The 20369-nt window shown below is 44.5% G+C and overlaps 1 protein-coding gene and 1 long non-coding RNA gene across 2 annotated transcripts in view; one reads left to right on the forward strand and one right to left on the reverse strand.

Annotated features, from left to right (window-relative positions):
- Positions 1 to 4300: 4300 nt before the first annotated feature.
- Positions 4301 to 6814, forward strand: LOC310679602. The gene is made up of 2 exons (XR_014512382.1): positions 4301 to 4406; positions 6674 to 6814. It is a non-coding gene; the product is annotated as an uncharacterized lncRNA (long non-coding RNA).
- Positions 6638 to 20369, reverse strand: part of LOC310679569 (uricase-like) — a 37861-nt gene continuing 24129 nt past the window's right edge. The window contains exons 2-8 of the mRNA XM_083445056.1: positions 14305 to 14523; positions 13179 to 13295; positions 12852 to 12930; positions 12355 to 12544; positions 10989 to 11112; positions 9500 to 9583; positions 6638 to 8326 (exon numbers count right to left, since the gene is read on the reverse strand). Of these exons, the coding sequence (XP_083301182.1) occupies positions 8180 to 8326; positions 9500 to 9583; positions 10989 to 11112; positions 12355 to 12544; positions 12852 to 12930; positions 13179 to 13295; positions 14305 to 14523 (960 nt within the window). The 3' untranslated portion in view covers positions 6638 to 8179. The remainder of the gene's footprint in view (positions 8327 to 9499; positions 9584 to 10988; positions 11113 to 12354; positions 12545 to 12851; positions 12931 to 13178; positions 13296 to 14304; positions 14524 to 20369) is intronic.

The following is a 20369-nucleotide window of genomic DNA, read 5'->3' on the forward strand; positions in this document are numbered from 1 at the left end:
GAGAAAGTTTGGTGCTTGGGCTCGTGTTAAGCTCTAGTTTGCTGTGGCATCAAAAAATAGCCACTGAACCTCAGTAGTGCTATTGCACAATTCCCTCTTGCTTCAGTGGTGCTTGCACAAAATTATTTCACGATGGATTGTGCTTGGATTTGAAAGTGGATCGGGAGGGTGTGGATCAGCGGAAGTTGACATTTCTTTTTAGAGTCACAGCTTCTTTGTAACACTAGCAAGAGGTTCCAAATTTGCCAAAACCACCCTTTTTTTGCAGAGGGGTCCTATTTTTGACCTTATTAAGGTTTGTTCATAGCATATTGTAATGTTTAACGCTGTGCATACCAGTAGCCTAGCACCTTTTGAGAGCAGAAGCAGCTGCGCAGAGGTGAAACTGGGTTGTAAAATTTCCTCTGTTGTTTCTCGTTTGTGCTAATGTTATTTGAATTTTAAAAGATGTTTTGTGAAAAGCAGGGTTTCCCCCCCCCAAAAGAAATAACAACAGTTTGTGTTGCTCTGTAAGACATATTTTGTTTTGTTCTTGTTCTAATTTATAACTTATTAACAGTTCTGCTGGGAAAGTGTTAAAAGCGACATCTCTTTCATATTTTTAAATATTGTATTCTGATGGTGCTGTAAAAAAAAAATTGGCAACATGACTGGATTTATGAGCTGAACACCTCTGTTTCCGAAAAGCAAAAGGATGCTATCTTATTATTGTGAATTTCTGTTGAAGGACAACACTGTAGTTCAGTCTGTTTTGATCAGTTCCTTATTTTAACTGCAGACTTGTTAAGTCAACAAAGATGTTGCTTGTGTTTTGATTCAGTTTGGTGTTGAGCTTTCTTTTATTTCAAAGTGTTTATCTCTCATTGTGAACCACCACAATCCCTGGCTCCATATTGAAAGAAACCTTAATACTGCAACTTTCAGAACTGCAACCAACCTCACTTCAGCAAATGAAGATTTTCTATCTGCTGTTCTTCCATGTTGGGAGAAACTTCCGCCTCTGTGAAATCCATATTGGGACTTCTTTTACTTAGCATAGGAACTCCCAACAACAAAAAAGTGAGAGTGCTGCATCTTGATCCATCATGAAGATTTCCCAAAAAGTTTGATCAGTGGATTATTGAGGACCTTCAGAGTATTATCTGAAGCCCCAACTGCTTACAGTTGCCAGCATTCAAATTGCGCTGAGCTATGAACTGCGGGTGGCACTGTGGGTTAAACCACAGAGCCTAGGGCTTGCTGATCAGAAGGTCGGCGGTTCGGATCCCCGTGATGGGGTGAGCTCCTATTGCTCGGTCCCTGCTCCTGCCAACCTAGCAGTTTGAAAACATGTCAAAGTGAAAGTAGCTAAATAGGTACTGCTCCGGCAGGAAGGAAAATGGCGTTTCCATGCGCTGCTCTCGTTCGTGAGAAGCGGCTTAGTCACGCTGGACACATGACCCGGAAGGTGTATGCTGGCTCCCTCAGCCAGTAAAGTGAGATGAGCGCTGCAACCCCAGAGTCATCCACGACTGGACCTAATGGTCAGGGGTCCTTGTACCTTTTTTTAATGAACTGAGAAGGGCAATGGATTTCTGGTTTTGTTTCTGTGTAGTGGGGGGCGTAATCTATCCATTGGTTCTAGTCTAGTACTGCTACGAGACAATGGCTCTCAAACAGCTCTGCTGCTTGAGATAACAAGGGATTCACCCAACCTGCCCCACCAGCAGAAGCCCTATAGATGAACTTCTTCTTGCCCAACAGAGCCTTCCTCCCTCCTTCCATGCCCGCACTGGAAATTGGCAGAGGTGCGTGTGTCAAGAAAACTCCCAGAACAGTGTGTAGGGTAGGGGAAGGGGGTATCATTCTGCCTAGCAAGCTGAAATGCGCAGATGCAACAATTGGAAGATCGGATTCCACTCAGCCTGAGACTTTGTACTCGGCTGAGCAAAATTGCATCATTCTGAAATGTATTCAAATTCATTCACAAAGGAGGTGAATAGATTTGTAATTGCAGCACCATATCAGTAATTTATCTATTCCTATTTCTTCAGGGGTGTCCATACAATATAAAAGAAGGAGGGCGGTTGAAATTTGGATGTCTACCGTACTTTTATGAATTGCAGAAACGTGCCTGGCTGAGATGGAGCAATTCAGATATGACATGTTCCTCATTGATTGATTAAGGGTGCTGCTGCATCTTTTATAAATTAATTAACCGGTTGCCACATACTACATAGCAGCACTGTGTCACATTTCCAGAATTTTAAAAGTTCCCTTTGGAACGAGCAAACCACATTTCAAGAATGGGATTGAATTGCCTTAATAGATACCGATTTAACTACGCTTGTTGTGATGTTTAAATGGGCAATTAACCGGCTTCTAAGTAATACAGTAGTTACCCGAAGGCAGCAGCCTTTATGGGCTGCAGATCCATTTCCGGCCCTGTCAATCTAGGATTGTCCACCAAGGCTGAGGGTGTCTGTGTGGAGGAGCCATGTTGCAGAGGAATGCTGCAAGACCATCTTCCTGAAAAGCTGGGTGTTTGGCAACCAAATGGTTTGGCATGTTATTTCTTAAAGGTTCCCAGTCTCTGCACAGAGCCTAAATTTTATTGATGTTCAGCTCCAGCCCTGTGCCCCATCTGGCTGCGCTCATTCCGTTGCAGGAGGGGGCTGTGGATTTCAAGGAGGAAGACAGAAAATGCAGAAGTTTTTTTCTGCCCCAAACTGCAGCAGGGTTTTATGAATAACCGCCACCCCTGGTGGAGGAGACCCACCGGCTTTCCCGTCGCAGGACCCTGACACCGCAGGACAATCGCTGCCAAGCACATCTGGATGGCAACTGCCAAACTCAGACAGCATTTTAGGCATCTGATTTCCATACATGTCCAGAATTTTCAGATTTGTGCTTGCATAACACCAGTACAGAGAGAGAAAGTACCGTGTGTCTGGCGTTTCCCCTTAGATAGCAGCAGGTTCTCGTGTTGATATATTCCACAGATACCTTCATTGTACAGTTTTTGATGTCTGCTTCAGGCAAACCTGCCCAGACATGTGATTTTATTATGTGCCTTCTTCTGTTTTTTCCTGTTGATTTTCATCCATATTTTGATAAATTTGCTTACTGTTTTAAAGGCGGTTTTCATTGCTATTTTTTAAAATGATTTTACCATTTTGTGTAAACCACTTAGAGATTTATTTATTTTTCATTAACCAGTATATAAGCTAAGGGTTAGGATACATAAGTGTGACTGCAACAAAATGCCGCAGCGTGGAGCATGGGCCTGTTCCAGGATGCTGGTAACCCTAACCTTGTTTTTCTCCCCACCCGCAATAATCAGGCAGTGTTTTGTACCCACTGAGCCTATTTGGTCCCCATTGAGATGTTTGGGGAGGAAGTTCCCTTTATGGCTTTTAATTTTGGGTCGTTCTGCAAACCTTGGGGTTTCCCCAAGCCTGCTGATGCCTTCCTCTTGTGTGCAAAGTCCACTTACCCCCTTTTAGGGGCGCGGCGGCTTTGCGGGACAGCCAGCACCTCCCCTCCTGCCGACAACGCAGGGCTGGGCTTCGGGGTCTGATCCTTGCCGGAGCGCGAGCTTCAGCTTGAAATCCTGCTCTGTGTCAGCCTGCCGAATTGGCCAATGGCAGGCTGGCGCGGAGAGCTGGGCTTGAGGGAACAATCAGGCTTCCCTGTCCTGTCAGCCCAGAAATAAATGCTTACCCAATGCCTATGCCAAACCACTGCATCTGTAGCCAATAAAGTTGTGGCCTGGTGCGATCCCATTCAACTGTGTTGGTCTCCTTTATTAGTAGCTCACCTGAGCCTGGCCCTGCAACAGTACTGCTTTGAGTACATAAGGACCCACGCTTGGATAACGACTTTGCTATTAGCATACAGAATAAGGTTGATGGGAGCACTAGGGCTGTGTCTTGGCTGCCACAGATTCAGTTCAACAGGAAGTGTTCTTAGGTGCACACAGGCTTCGAAAACCACATTTGTAGTTCTTGGGTCAGCATACGATGTTGGGGGCCTTGGACTGGTTCAAGCTCTTGGTAACCCCGGAGACTGAAGTGAGATGTAGGCTTTTGCCCCTCGTAGACTTGTAACCCAGACTGCAGCTCGGTTCACTCAAGGCCACACAATTTAATGGGTCTCACTGAGAACCAAGCCTGTGCCTACCTTGGATTCCATTTGCTGGCCACGTAAGAGTCCGATGACAAATTTGGAATCGGAATGCTATTATGACTCGTAAAATGCACAACACAATGATAGGAGCTGATGCAGCACAGGGCCTAAGATCAGAGAGCCCTGAACTGACATCTGTAAAATGGGGGATAATTATACTGACTTACAGGGTTGTTGCAAGGATTGCAATAGTACAGGGCATGTGAACTTCTTTGATCATTTAAAAACACTACACAGTGGTTAAGTAATGCCCTCATTATTATTAATAGTATCTGTGTGTGAGAGTACGTGCGTAGAGGGCTTTCATTTGAGGCTGGAGTTGGGGTGTGTGCCTCTCCAAAGGGCAGAGTTAAAAGGAATGAATGGCACCAGCTTAACTTGTATTAAGTTGAATCCCATCGCCTCACTTTGTCATCGGTAAATATAATGTCTGCCACCCTGCATTCCATTAAGTGCACTTCCTTCCGTTGAAGTAAATGGTCTTGAGCTCATATTATTGGATTGATGTTGTGACTTGTACTAATAACACCATCTTGCCCTTCAGAGTTAGTGGGACGCGGGTGGCGCTGTGGTCTAAACCACAGAGCCTAGGGCTTGCCGATCAGAAGGTCGGCGGTTCGAATCCCCATGACGGGGTGAGCTCCTGTTGCTCAGTCCCTGCTCCTGCCAACCCAGCAGTTCAAAAACATGTCAAAGTGCAAGTAGATAAGTAGGTACCGCTCCAGTGGGAAGGTAAACTGCATTTCTGTGCGCTGCTCTGGTTCTCCAGAAGCAGCTTAGCCATGCTGGCCACATGACCCGGAAGCTGTACGCCGGCTCCCTCAGCCAATAAAGCGAGATGAGCGCCGCAACCCCAGAGTCGGCCACGACTGGACCTAACGGTCAGGGGTCCCTTTACCCTTCAGAGTTATATTTACATACAGCACCAGCATAAGGAAAGGTGGTGGCAAGACCATGCCCAGATGCAGATGCAGTCAGGGGTGGGGAACCACTGGCGTTCCAGTTGTTATAGAAATATGGAATTGAAGAGTTGGAAGGGACCACAGGGGTCACCTAGTCCAACCCCCTGCAATGTAGGAATCTTTCACCCAAAGTGGGGCTCAAACTCATAACCCTGAAATTAAGAGTCTATCCACCTTTCCTGACATTGGCCGTGCTTGGCTTGGGCTGGTGGGAGTTGGACATCTACCAGCACTTGCAGGACCACAGGCTAGTCACCTCTGAAGTAAACTAGTAGAAGGGACTAGTCCAAAGATGCTGGGGCCAGGTTAGACTGTAGTACTTCTCTAGGGCTAGAGACATGGGTGGTGCTGTGGTTTAAACCACTGATCCTCTTGGTCTTGCCAATCAGAAGGTCAGTGGTTTGAATCCCTGCGATGGGGTGAGCTACTGTTACTCTGTCCCAGCTCCTGCCAACCTAGCAGTTCAAAAGCACACCAATGTGAGTAAATAGGTACTGCTGCGGCGGGAAGGTAAACAGCGTGCTCTGGTTTCCGTCATGGTGTTCTGTTGTGCCAGAAGCAGTTTAGTCATGCTGGCCGCATGACCCAGAAAGCTCGCTGTGGACAAATGCCAGCTCCCTCGGCCTTTCATTGGACTTAACCGTCCAGATGACCTTTACCTTTTACCTCTCTAGACCACGGCTGGGAACTTCAGTACAGGCCCAGATGTCCCACTGCATCCCTCCAAATGTGCACTACAACTCCTATAATCCCTAACAATTGACAGCGCTGGCTGTGGCTGAAGGGAGTTGCAGTCCACAACGTCTAGAAGTGTCCCAGCACGGCAGCTTTCCCTGGGTACTCCATGTCTCCTCTCATTTGTCCCTCCCTACTTTTTGACTTTTTGGGATGCGGATGGCGCTGTGGCTTAAACCACAGAGCCGAGGGCTTGCCAATCAGAAGGTTGGCGGTTTGAATCCCCATGATGGGGTGAGCTCCCGTTGCTCAGTCCCTGCTCCTGCCAACCTAGTAGTTCAGAAGCACGTCAAAGTGCAAGTAGATAAAGAGGTACTGCTCTGGCGGGAAGGTAAACGGCGTTTCCGTGCTCTGCTCTGGTTCACCAGAAGCAGCTTAGTCATGCTGGCCACATGACCCAGAAGCTGTCTGCGGACAAACTCCGGCTCCCTCGGCCAGTAAAGCGAGATGAGTGCTGCAATCCCAGAGTCGGTCACGACTGGACCTAGTGGTCAGGGGTCCCTTTACCTTTGCTACTTCTTGACTGAGGATCCCTCAAACCTTTGAGCTGACATTAAATGCTTGCAGCTCAGATGAATTGGGCACTACTGTGTGGTATCTTTTGCATTTTAAAAACCAATTCAGTGCATCAGCCCAACCCCTGTTTGTTGTTGTTTTCACCTTTACAACACACGTAATGAAATACACGGGTCCAAAGTGGGGTATAATAATATAAGTTTTTATATTTTGACACCAACAAGTTTTCATGTTTCGTTCAATAAACAGATTCAAACTGTTTTGTCGTTGCTCTTTATTCACCCATGATACAGATACATACTGAAACCTTACAACCCATGAAGGCATAATATTTAAAGAAAAAGGAAATCTACAACTCCCTCAAGTGTTAGCAAGCAGCTTTCTGCATGGAAGACAGGATGGGACAAAGAATAAAAAAAAATGCTGAAGTCCAAATTACTTAGTCAACTTTTGGCTAACATAAAGGTAAGTAACACCAGGTGATGTGAAGGAATCCATCTCTAGGTATAGCATTTCCAAGGCAGGGCAAGCGCAGAGTCCCACTATACTTTTTTACGGGCGAAAGCCAAGGCTGTTTTCAAACTTTTTCCACCAGTATGTCAAATTTCCCCGCACATTGGAAATGTCCAAGGCTGCAAAGCAACCATCAAGTTTTTCATAAAGCTTGACTTGTAGCAAAATCAGGAGAAACTTGCCTCCTTGAAGGACCACAACAATGGCTGCTGAGGTAGTAACATCAGGGCAGCAGTAGATTTAGGCTGGTGCATCCGATACCCCCCCACAGGGTGCCAAGCCAAGAGGGCACAAAATAATAATAATAATAATGTTTAAAACCAATTTTTATAAGGGTAAATACATGGGTAAACTGAAGCAGAAGGAATTATTGTGAAATAATAAATATGGGGGGGGGGAGCGGAGCAAATTTGGTCCTCTCTTAGGGTACCACATTGCCAAAGTCTGCTGCTGATCAGGGTAAGCGTTCTTCAACTCCCCTCCTTTCCTCATGCGTGCAAACTGCTTGCTCAGAAATCAAAGCACTATCAGGAGAAGAAACCCAAAGACTGAGGATGATTAAAGATCTACATAACTCTATAAAGGTAGCTCAAGCATGTCTTAGGATTATATAAATAGACATAGTTATTTTCCTACTCACACATGTCCCAGTCTTTGTGTATCAGAGGAGCAAAATACAGCAGTAGGGGACTCAACATGTTACATGACTGCATCAATTAGTCAATGCTGACATTGATACTTCTATGGCCAAACTAAGCGATATATGTCGGATGCAGTGTTTCTGCTTTATTTGCCGCATTTATGGGCTAAATTTATATAGCGAATGCAAACTTTGCTAAGTTGGGGAAAAGACGTCCAAATCTTCGGTTAGTGCAGCTTAGTGTCATGTGGCACCATTGGAAGTCAAGGGACCTGGCATGTAAGCTTGCACTTGTCTTGTTAATATAAAGGAAAAAAGAATATCTTAGTAGTTACTGCTTCGAAGTATCTACCGGCAGGCTTCCCACCTGTGAAATAAGCCCAGATTGTCTAATTCATATGGGAGGCCTGAAAATTCCTTGAACTCTAGGGGGCTGCTTTGAAAATTTTTGTTTTGATGTGATTTGATTTTCAAAAGAAGCAAAAAAGAAAATCATGGTGGTGTCAGCATTCAATTTCCTTTAGGCCACCTTGAAAATGTTGATCGCGTGTACACAGACAAAGCTATGGAAAGTGTGGAGTAAATTAAGCAAGCTGATAGGAGATCAATTTTGCCGGATGTGATGATCTAGGAAGCCGCCGGCTGCTTAGTTCATCCCAATGCAGGACTTAAATCCAACGGAGTAACGAGGTTTACATGCGGCGGGGCGTTGCTGGTATGTCCCTGGGCAGTCCTTCTTCCTGCGCAGCGTAGATGCACAAGCCCCAAAGGGTGTATCCTGAGGTGTCAAGATCTGTACATGGAAGACACTTGTGTTAATGGGTTTGCCTCCAGCAGGAGTACCTACTACTCGCTTGAGAGTCTATACACCACATGTTCAGCAAAGAAATTGCTTCTACTAATAACAACCATTAGTGGTTGGTGGGGTGGTGTCAGGGACTGGACTGAAGAGGAGCAGGAGTGGTGAAGATCACCTCCCCTTCTCCTGTAGCTTCCAGAGAAGGGGGACACAGTATTGAATTACAGCCGAACTTGGAAGGAGATAGCAGATCAGAGACAGGCGAAAAGATGAGTTATGAGGTGTTTGAAGAGGAACGAGGGGAGGCAGAGCAGCCAGCTGAAACATCTCTGGACAGCATCGATGAACCACCACCACCCCTAAAACTCGGCGTTCATTAAGAATGCAAGACACAGAGGCATTTGATCTCGTGGGTCACCATGGAGTCAGATGCTGTTGCTAAGAGAGGGGAGGGGGAGGAGCCCAGAGTGAGCAACTCCATCCTTGAGGGATGTCTGGATTCTTTGTCTCTCACCACGAGGACTAAATAAAAGCATAAGCAAAACCTTTCATGTTTCCTCCCTGCTCCTTGAAGCCATCAAAGGAGGGAGAGAATTCCTCAAGCCTGACAGGTGGAGGTGCTCACCTGACCAGCTACTGGTGTTGCTTTTGCTGACTAGGAGGAAGAGGGGGTGGGGATGGGGAGCTTGGTGTGGTGCAAACACAAGCAGGACCACGGCTGGAGGTACGTTTGTACACCACCTTGCCCCTTCCTCTCCCAGTCAGTCACAGCTATCATGCCATAGCTCAGGGGCAGAGCATCTGCCTTACGTACAGAGGGTCCCAGGTTCAATTCTCAGCATCTCCAGGTAGGATGGGGAATGTTCCCCTTCTGAAAACCAAACCCAGGAGAGCAGCAGCCAATCACTGAGGACAATACTGAGCTAGTTGGACCAATGATCTGACTTCTTATAAGGCAACTTTCTAAGTTTCTAAGAATCCTCTGTTGGAGAGCCCCAAGCCCAGCCTTTCCTCTCTTTGCGGAGAGGGAATGTCTTTGTAAATGGCTTCAATCTCCAGGGCAGATATGCTCGAAGACTCTGTTAAATTATCCTTCCTTGCCCTACCTCACTCCCATACAGCTCCACAGCAATTTATCCTGAAAAGAAGAAAAACACATTTCCTCACCTCCTTGTCGTTGCACAGTCCCAGTTTTTCTAGATCCGCCACAGAATAGTGGATGTTGGACATGATCACTTCCACTTCCTCAATCTGAAAGCATAAAAACATACGCATATTAGACCACAAGATGACCTTGTACACTACAACTGCATTCACTCAAGTCTCCTTCCCCTATTCTTGGCAGTGAGAGCAGAAGTCCGAGGTAACGGGAGCCAGGTATGTCATGGCCAGCCTGCCAATACTGTGAGAGGGCCTGAAGTCATTGGTAGACGGAGCCAGATCTTTCTTCCTGACACGCCCTTCTCTCTCCTCCTGTCTCACTCACCCTTTTCCTCCCTGCCCAGCAGGCTGCAAGAGGAACAAATTGCTTTTGTTGGAAATCTGAACGGATTGATTACACAAACGGGATTTGAATTGAGGTTGTGGGCCACAGGCATTCCTGGTCTTGTAAACAATGCATAACAGCTACATCTCCCTGTCTAAACTATGCATCTGCATGGGACGCGGGTGGCACTGTGGTTTAAACCACTGAGCCTCTTTGGCTTGCCGATCAGAAGTTCAGCAGTTCGAATCCCCGTGACAGGATGAGCTCCCATTGCTCTGTCCCAGCTCCTGCCAACCTAGCAGTTTGAAAGCATGCCAGTGCAAGTAGATAAATAGGTACCGCTGCGGTGGGAAAGTAAATGGCGTTTCCACCACGGTGTTCCATTGCACCAGAAGCGGTTTAGTCATGCTGGCCACATGACCCGGAAAGCTCTCTGTGGTCAAACGCCAGCTCCCTCGGCCTGAAAGTGAGATGAGAGCCGCAACCCCATAGTCACCTTTGACTGGATTTAATTGTCCAGGGTCTTTTACCTTTTACCTTTACTATGCGTCATGGCCCTTGGCTACAAGAGCAGAGCAAGGCACTGCATGGTCATGTCACATCACGTGTTGGGTTTACAAGTACCAAAAAAAGGTACTGTTTTCACACGGAGAACCATACATTTGTTTCATCATTCCCTAACAGTGGGAATATGGAGAGGGGTTATTGCTGAGCGGTAGAAAGCCCTGTGCATTCCATATAGAACACACACACACACGAGTTTACATTCAGGGCAGCTCCAGTCATACTGGATCTGAAGTAGCAGGGCTAGAAAACACATCTCCCTGAAGCCAGAATTCCCAGTTTCCATCCTTGGCAATTGCAGGTAAAGCTGAGAGAAAACGCTATCTAAAATCCTAGATGGCCACCCTGCCAGTCCTTGTAGACAACACTGGCTTGGTGTAAGGCTTCCTATGCTTTTAATTTCTTTATCTATCCACCTTATATTTATAATAGCCCGAGAGAAAGCAAAATATAAGCTTACACGATGATCCGTACATTGCCCCTCGAGTCACGGGCGTCCAAATTGGATTGGATTTGTGTTTTTGATGTAAAGCTCAGTTTCGTGAGACTATGGTTATTTGAAGCATATCGCATGTCGTGAGGACAAAGAGATACGACGAGACTGACCTGGGGGAGTCTATCCAGGATGTAGGTCTGGATGCAGTTGACCGTCTTCTGGTAAGATGGCGAGTAGTGGCCTGTTTCAGGCGGGCCGGCAAAGGCATCGAGGGTACACTCGTGGGCAGTTCTCCTTCAAAGCAACGTGTAGCCATTAGAATCAAATCTGCACTCTCTCTATAATTCAGCTCATGTGTGAACTTGCAAGGCCAATGTCCTGTGTTCAGCTTGCTTAGCTCTGTCTCTTGTTAGGGGTCGGGTCATGAATTTTAACAGCGCAGTCAGGAAAAGAAGAGAGAGAGAGAGAGTTCCAATGTGGGGCATGTGTCTAGGAATGAAGGGCTTTCCATGTGGTCGCATTAAGCCTGGCACAGATGATGCCCAGAGAACGGTCTGGGACTGTGTGATGCTGCGACACTGCTAAAGGGACACATGGGTGCATCTGATAAATTCCTTGGATCAGTGGAGTAAGAGTGAGACAGAAGCAAAATAAATATCCCCCCCCCCAATTAATAATAATAATACCCCATCCATCTGGCTGCACTTACCCAGCCACTGTAGGCGGCTTCAAGCATATACAGAAACATAATAAAACTTCGAACATTAAAAACTTCCCTATACAGTCAAAAGAGAAGATAGACAGGGACTGGAAGGTGTTTAAAGGATACTTGTAAAACCATATTAAAAAAATCAGAACTCCTATTAGAATAAACAAGTTCCATTTTAAATACTGAAATACTAAATAAGATGGATAACAATGTGTAATAGAAAAAGAAGCATGAAATTAGGTTAAGGTGTGTGAAAGAAAGTAATAGAAATGGAAAGAAATTGCAATTGAGTAGATTGGAAGTCTAACACAAAGGGTGAGGGGTGGTGGGTGGTGATGGGAAAAGGAATTATCTGTGGGATTGAGTGTAGGTATGTTTGAACATTTTTAAGGATTGTATAAAATGTATGTTTGTATGCTTGTATATTTGCAATATGTGTGTATTAATGCTGAATTATTTTAACAATAAAAACTAAAAAAAACCCCAAAAACTTCCCTATACAGGGCTGCCTTCAGGTGTCTTCTAAAGGTTATATAGTTCCTTATCTCCTTGACATCTGGTGGGAGGGCACCACTACTGAGAAGGCCCTCTACCTGGTTCCCTGTAACTTCACTTCTCACTGTGAGGAAACAGGAGCTTGTTTCCACTGTAAAATGACAATGCACACACCCTTCCCCAATTCGGATATTTCCGATTGAAATATTTCCTTTTTTTCATCCATCACAGGGCTGTAATCATACTCAATATCAGCCATCTCTTCTACTGTGGGCAAATTTCATGTGCCGTTGGACAAAAATGGGGTTGGGTTGGTTTGTTTTTTACAGTACCATATGCAGTCGTAGTCAAGACAGTCTGCGCCTTCTCCATAACACCACTTGATGAGTGTTTCTATTGACAGTACTCGATCTCTTCTTTCTGGAAGTGTGGTGTATTTATCCTTGAAGAAACCTTGAAATCCAGACTGGGTTGTTTTCATAAGCTTCAGATCCTTAATGCCAGAAAAAACAATTGGACTACCTGCAAGAGAGAGAGAGAGAGAAGGGAGAAAAAGTCAGTTCTTTTTACAATGAAATAATTTAAAATGATAAAATTGATATATGCGGAAAAATTAAAAAGCGCTTTTTAACAGGGCTCGGTATGAATACTGTATTTCTCTTGCCTTCCGGGGCAAGGTAAACAGAAACACGATAAATCCCACCTCTCTTTCTAACACCCACAAACGCTTCAATGGCCTTGACTGCTCCTACTTCTCTCCAACAGAGAATAATAAAAGGTGTTACGTTTCTGAGGATTTCTGTCAAAAGCATGAAATTTCGTGTCTTACCTTCCAGAGTCCGTTCCACTTCACAAAACCGAACCCCCTCTGAGCTATAGAGAAAAGCATGGACGTGGGGGACACCATCCTAGAGATTGAAGAATATGGAAAATGCGTAAATAAATGTAGGCGATTTTAAAACAAATGGGGAAGTAATAGAGCTGGTTTTGGGGGGGGGAGTCTTATAAATGTTAAGGTGATTCAGTGCCCTATGAACCCTGCCCACATTTGGTCGCCCCTCCCTCCCTCCTTCTGACAACACCACTTTTCACTTGTTCCCACCTGTGTGCAGGGAGCAACCTAGTCAGATGGGTGGGGTGTATAAGCTCAGTATACCTTTTCTAGGCGTTGCCATGGTACTTCTTGGATGAAGGCATTGCAGTATACCACGTGGCAAAACGATGTAAGGAAGTGTTCACAGATGTCAAGGCCAAACTCCTCTATTGTTCTGATCTGGTAAGACAAACAGGGTCGTCAGACACCATCAGTTTCTGACCTTAGATAAATATCGAGACACAACACTGTATTTTATTTTATTTTTTGCAATACGTTCATGTCATTGCAAACCTCTTGATTAAATGGGTGAAGCAGTCAAGCAGCCATTATGAAATGTATAGTTTATAAAATGAATGTCTTTATTGAGCCAATTGCCCGTAATACTCTGGAAAAAGGAAACCTGTGATTCTTCCAACTGCTAACAAAAGTTAAAGACAAAACAAATCCCTGGGTTAGCTCATGACATTCAGCAGAAGATTCCTGCATTGATGACCTTCATGTTCCATCTCTGCAATTCTGGGAGTTTATGATTCTATGAAATAGATCTCTTCTGGCTTGTGCAAGATGCTTCCACTCAGTGGAAGCTTAGTGGAATCTGTTGGACTACAGTTCCCATCATCCCTGACCATGGACCATGCTGGCTGGGGCTGATGGGATTTGGAGCCAACAAATCTGGAGGACCACAGCTTCGCTATCCCTGCTGTACATGAATAATAGCTGTGCCAATCTTCATCGACTGAAAGGCTTGTAAGACTGCACACTTACCACAATAATACTAGCAATCTTGTGTTTCCTCTTTGGAAAAAGCTTTTCTTAAGAATTTTGTTGTTCTTTTCCTTTGGAAAGGTGTTTACATTTACCTTTGCATCCAGATAAATCTGCCAGTCGTTGTTGGCTGACACTCCTAGCTCTCTGTAAGAGTTATAATACCAAAAAGGAAAGGAAAGAGAAAGAGATTTGGCCACAGATGGGTCGTATCACATGATACAATCCATCTGTGGCCAAATCTCTCTCTCTCTCTCTGTTCCTTGCTCTTTGAATTGTCACAGACTCTCATTATTATTTTTGCCCGAGGACTGATTTTGCAATAGGGATGCAATTCATAAAAATGCAATTCATTAAGACAATATCTAGCTACACAAAGATTAAATAAAAAACAGTTGGAAGAGTGCTTTGCAAAACATACCCCTCGGCATTTAGCCAAAGCTTGGATTGTATTCTTTATGGTGTCTGTGGGGATCACTTGACTGTTGTCAGAATTCAAGAATTCGTTGACGGTGTTCAGCCTTATATGCACAGAGACTTCCAGTTCTTTGATGCAGTGAGTTGTGCCCTCTCGTCTAATGTACAGCAGTCTCACTGCGTTCTTCCCATATTCAGAATTCACATATTCCACATCCTTATTCTGTAACGGGAGGAGAAAAGCAATTTTGCACAGCATAAGTCAGGGCTAGAAGTCTGAGGATGTGTTGGTTGGTACAAATGCCCTCGTGTGTATCCAAACCTGGTTAGAATTATCATATTGCTTTAACATGAATGTTTGCATGGGATGCGGGTGGCACTGTGGGTTAAACTACAGAGCCTAGGACTTGCCGATCAGAAGGTCGGCGGTTCGAATCCCCATGACAGGGTGAGCTCCCGTTGCTCGGTCCCTGCTCCTGCCAACCTAGCAGTTCGAAAGCACGTCAAATGTGTGAGTAGATAAATAGGTACCACTCTGGCGGGAAGGTTAATGGCGTTTCTGTGCGCTGCTCTGGTTTGCCAGAAGCGACTTAGCCATGCTGGCCACATGACCCGGAAGCTGTACGCCGGCTCCCTCGGCCAGTAAAGTGAGATGAGCGCCGCAACCCCAGAGTCGGTCATGACTGGACCTAATGGTCAGGGGTCCCTTTACCTTTACCTTGCATGCAAAATGCACCAGATCTATAGACATCTATAGCATAGTGTTCTCTATGTCACCACCTTGAGTGCACTTTACCTACACATTCAGAATTTACTCTCATCTGTCTCGCACCTTGAGTTAGGCATATGGCACTGCAGGAAAACTACTCAATGCATACAGGTTTCCTGAATATTCTTTAGTAGGTCAAGCTCCCTGGGAAACAGTGGCTCACAGTGTTTATAGCACCTCACTGAACTTGTTTCCTGGTGAGACAACCTACCCCCCAAAAAAACCACACGAAAGCTACATCCAGATGAAACTGATATAGTAACTTTTACTAAATCAAATGCCCAGGAAGGAGTGGAACATCTATCAGTGATAAGAATCAAATTTCCATAAGTCATTTTTCCACTGTCCGTCATCACTATTAATGCTTTTCTTTCAGTTGTTAATTGTTTTTCAGCTGCAATGCTCAAAGAGATAAGCATCAGGCACAACAACAACGCAGTTAATGCATTAATGATCTATGCACAAAAGTAGCTTGCCTCCTAATACATTTTTGCACAATTGAATGTTGCCTGGCCTCCAGGCAGAATCATAGTTTTAAAGAAAACAACCCGCAGCATCAAATGTTGAGGAGTGACATGAAGCATCAACCTCATGCCAAAACGGAGCCCTTTCTTCCTTTTCAACAACTCTTTAAAATGTCAGACCTTGTCTGACAGGAGCATTTTAAAGGGAGATTTTCATTACTCATCGTTTTTGCATCTATTGACAAAGAGAATGCTGGGAAAGTTCAATAGGGATTTTGGGGGATGTTTTTTTTTCCTTGATGAGAAATTCCTGAGGGAAATTTATTTTTCCACAAACCACCATAATATTCAAATTTCTTTTGAAGCCTTGAATGAATTTACCTTCACCCAGAGGAAATATTTGATTTAGTTTGTTTGTAGTCCAAGCAAACAACTAAAGTGTACCGATTAGAGATTACCCTGAGTCTCTAGGATAGGATTAAAAATCAAATGAATGGATCAAATTAAATAACCCAAGAAGTTTAGATGAAATATATTGTTATTATCTTCTGATTACCAAGAATAAACAATGGACCACTTGGAGATTCTTTACTGATGTGAATTTTGTTGTTGTTGTTTAGTCGTTTAGTCGTGTCCGACTCTTCGTGACCCCATGGACCAGAGCACGCCAGGCACTCCTGTCTTCCACTGCCTCCCGCAGTTTGGTCAGATGTGAATTTAGGCTCGTTTTAAAAACACCTGCTTTATTAGAACTATTTTATTTTATTTTTGTCACTTGAAAAGTTGCTTCATCCTCATGAGCACTGGAGTTATCTTACTTTAGTGAGTGACTTTAGAGGCAAATTAATGGACAACAAGGCCATCAATGACTACTTGCCACGATAGCTATATTCTACCTCCATTGTTAGAGGAATTTAGACAGGAGAGGATGGGTGGATGGCATCAGAACTACAACTGGAGACCCCTTGAATAGTTGGTAGCAAAGCTGCCAGGAAGGGAGATTTCTGGCTGGACCTCCCTTAAGTCTTCTGAAGGGCACAAATCTCCTCTCCGCCCCTCGGCACTCTATGGCTACCTGCAAAAGGAAATGAAAGACCAGGCAGGCCACCATTTTTGAGTGGGAAGCAGAAGAAGAGGTAGAGAGTTGTGTTTGGGGTCTGTAAACATTGTTGGGAGGGAACTGTAGTTTACACCCTCACAGAACTACAATTCCCAGGACCCTTAAAGTACAGTTCCCATGATTCTTGAGGGGAAGCCGTGTGCATGTTGTGACCTTTGCCTCCAGTGATCTCCTTCCAAAAGAAAGCTGGATCTTCCCTCTGCCGAGAGAAACAGGGTGTAATTTGTGCCTATTTATAACCTGAAATATAAAGCGATGCTATTACTAAGATAACCAACTAGGGAAAAATAAAATAAAAGTCTGCTTTATGTTTTAAAGATGCCTTCCTTTCCCGTTGTGTATACACGCCAATAAAATCAAAAACCCTGTGCATCAGTATTGAACAGTTCTGCCCAACTTAATTTAATTACCCATCTTAGTGAAATTTTACACAATACAGTGGACGCTCAGGTTGCGAACGTGATCCCTGTGGGAGGGACATTCACAACCCACAGTGTTCGCAACCCACAGCACTGTATCTATGCACTCGCGTGTTGTGATTCGGCACTTCTGTGCATGCACAAAGCGCAATTTTGTGCTTCCGTGCATGCGCAAGCGCCAGAACCTGGAAGTAACCCGTTCCGGTACTTCCGGGTTCAGCGTGGTGCACAACCTGAAAACGTTCAACCTGAAGCGTCTGTAACCCGAGGTATCACTATATGTGTAAATGTGTGTTTTGTTTACATGAGCAGCTGCCTTTGTCAGTGGCACACTCTGAAGAGGTTATACAAGAGCTCCTTTTAGCTTTGTCGTTAAGTCCTATATATGTCAGCTCAGTTTCTTATAAAATGCTGACGATGCGCATAAAGGTCTCCAGGCAAGAATCATCATCTCTTGTACTACAGGTTTCTCTTTGAAAATTACATTGTGCCTCACCTGCCGGTCTAGCAGCTTCCCAAAGGCGACTTACCTCCCGAGGAGGCTGGACGGGGCTGACACCTCACCTTCAAGTAAGCTGGATTTCTTGGGATGCAGCCTCTGAGGTGACATTAAATGTTACAACTCTCTCCTGTGACAGCAGCCAAATTCTCATGGAGGTTGTAATTCAGGGATGAGGAACCTTTTTCATCCCGGGGGCCACATTCCTGGGTAAATTTCCAGGACCACATGCCAGTGGCAGGCAAAGTAGGCACAGCGACTAAGGTGAATGTTACTTTTGTACGGTAATCTAGTTTCCACACACTTGTCCATCCCTCTCTATCCCCCATCTAAGTCAGCAAGAAACATGATTGGTATACAAAATATATGCCACACTTTCCAGTTCATCTGGGTTCAAGGACATGTTCCAGCAGAACAAAAACAGTCTAGGAGGGTGCAAAGCATGGCCGTTTGAGGGGTGTGATGGAAGGGGGTGTGGCCTGTGGAAGACTTCTGAGGGCCAGTTGCAGGAACCTGGAGGGTCATATTTAGGCTCTGAGTCTGAGGTTCCCCGTTCTTGTTGTAAATCTATGATTGGGCTGTACCACTTAAAACTGAAGGAGGTGTCCTTCATGGAAGTCATCTGGCGAAATTCTACTTGTAGCACCACACCCTACAGAATGTCAAAGGGCACTCAGCAAACAATGGTCTCTTGCCCGTTTACTATGGACAGCCCTTCCCTCTGCCTTTGCGAAGCTGCAACCATCAATTGCTTCAGACATCTTGTAAAGACATATCCCTGGCCCATGTTTTCTCCAGGCCCCGCTTTATGTGTTTGAATCCCCCTAATTCCTGTTTTAATCAATTTTTATATGTGCCTATACTTTACCGCCTTTATATTGTGTTTTCATTTTTTCCATTTGTTTTTAGTGAAAGATTTTCATGGATAACAAGGGCACCTACAACACCTCTGCTTTCAGTTCACAGAGTCTTTTCTACAGGTCAGCAACATTCGGTATGATGATATTGTCTTTTTATGTTGTGCACCATTTACAGATTGTGCAGTTTATAAATGATATAAGGAAGGAAGAGGAAGGAGGGAAGGCATATCCTGTATTTATAACAACCAACAAAAATGGTGGTTTGATTCCTTGCTAGCCTTCACTAAGCTCAAGCTCAAAATCATATTTGGATTAATTATCCTTTAGCATGACATGCCATATTTACCACCAGGGTGTATGTAAAGTGTGGGTGAAGAGCCTTTTCCACAGTTGGGTCTACCTATAGAACTCACTGGCAATAGAAATCCATTGGGCTGCTTCTCAGCCTTCTTCTCATGCACCTGAGATTCTTCATTCATTCATTCACTTATTTCTCAAAGCTTCTCAGAGCTATTTTCAGAACTAGCACACGATAGCCTTATGCAGAATAGGATCTTCCCATAATAGCAGGTGCAAAACCTGCCAACACATCACCTCCATAATAACTATTAAAATGCACATATAGCAACCATTAGAAATGCATGAAACTGAGACGTGGCCATCATACCATATAATCAAGCCTGCTAAATGCATTACAACAAAGACTTAAAAGCAGGTGTGAAGAAAAATTAGCCTGAAACAGAATGACCTCTCACTTCTCTCAAGATGAATCTCCTACCATTCATCTGTTGGTGCATAAGCAGGTCCTACAAGGGACTTAGTACAATACCATTACAATATGTGGTTGAGATCTCAAATATAAAACCATATAAAACTTTTACACTGCAAAAGTAGGGGATGAAACAGAACCGACATTCGCATACGGTGGTCAGCCAAAAATCCTGGCTGGGGCTCCATTGTAGCCACTTTGCTTCTCGATTTGTCTGAGCAGCTGAACAAGCCAGGATTCAGCACATAGCTTCTCATTACATGCAGATTGAGAAGTCTTCTTCTTCTTCTTCTTCTTCAGAGATCACTCATAGCCAAGTAAGATTGTCTTACATGAATATGGTCTTAACAGTGAGTCCGTAAATGACTGTGGAGGCCAATTCTGGATCCGCACATCCTTCCACAGTGGGGACATAGGTTTCTAGGCAGGAGTTGATCACGGGAGGGTTTGCCAAACATCCCTTTCTCTTAGCTCGTTTCTCCCTTTCGTCCTGAGTTTGTGCTTCTTCAAAGTCCATGACGCCTATTGTAGAGGCTATTCTCCAATTGGAGCGCTCACAGGCCAGCGATTCCCAGTTGCTGGTGATTATACTACATTTTTTAAGATTTGCCTTGAGAACATCTTTAAACCTCTTTTGTTGTCCACCAGCATTACGCTTTCCATTCTTAAGTTTGGAATAGAGTAGTTGCTTTGGAAGACAATAATCAGGCATCCAAACAACATGACCAGTCCAACGAAGTTGTTGTTGAAGAATCACTGCTTCGACACTGGTGATCTTTGCTTCTTTCTGTATGCTGGCATTAGTTCGCCTGTCTTCCCAAGTGATATGTACAATTTTTCAGAGACACAGTTGATAGAATCCTTCGAGAAGTTGGTGTTTATAAGTGGTCCATGTTTCACAAGCACACAGTAAAGTTGGTAGTACAATAGCTTTGTAAACAAGCATTTTGGTTTCCCTGCAATTGAAGTCCTTAAACACTCATCACTTCAATTGGGAGAAAGCTTCACTTGACTGGGAAGTATGGTCAATGTCTTCCAACCAAGCCAGGACATTAAGCAGCCTCTAAACCATATGGCTTTGTATCCTGGCTTTTTGGAAGACAAGAACCATAGTTTCTGGCTTTGCATGTAATGGGAAGCTAAGGTTACGGGCTTCATCCTGGTTCTCC

The sequence above is a fragment of the Podarcis tiliguerta genome, assembly GCF_965153285.1.
Source record: "Podarcis tiliguerta genome assembly, chromosome: 6".
NCBI lineage: Eukaryota > Metazoa > Chordata > Lepidosauria > Squamata > Lacertidae > Podarcis > Podarcis tiliguerta.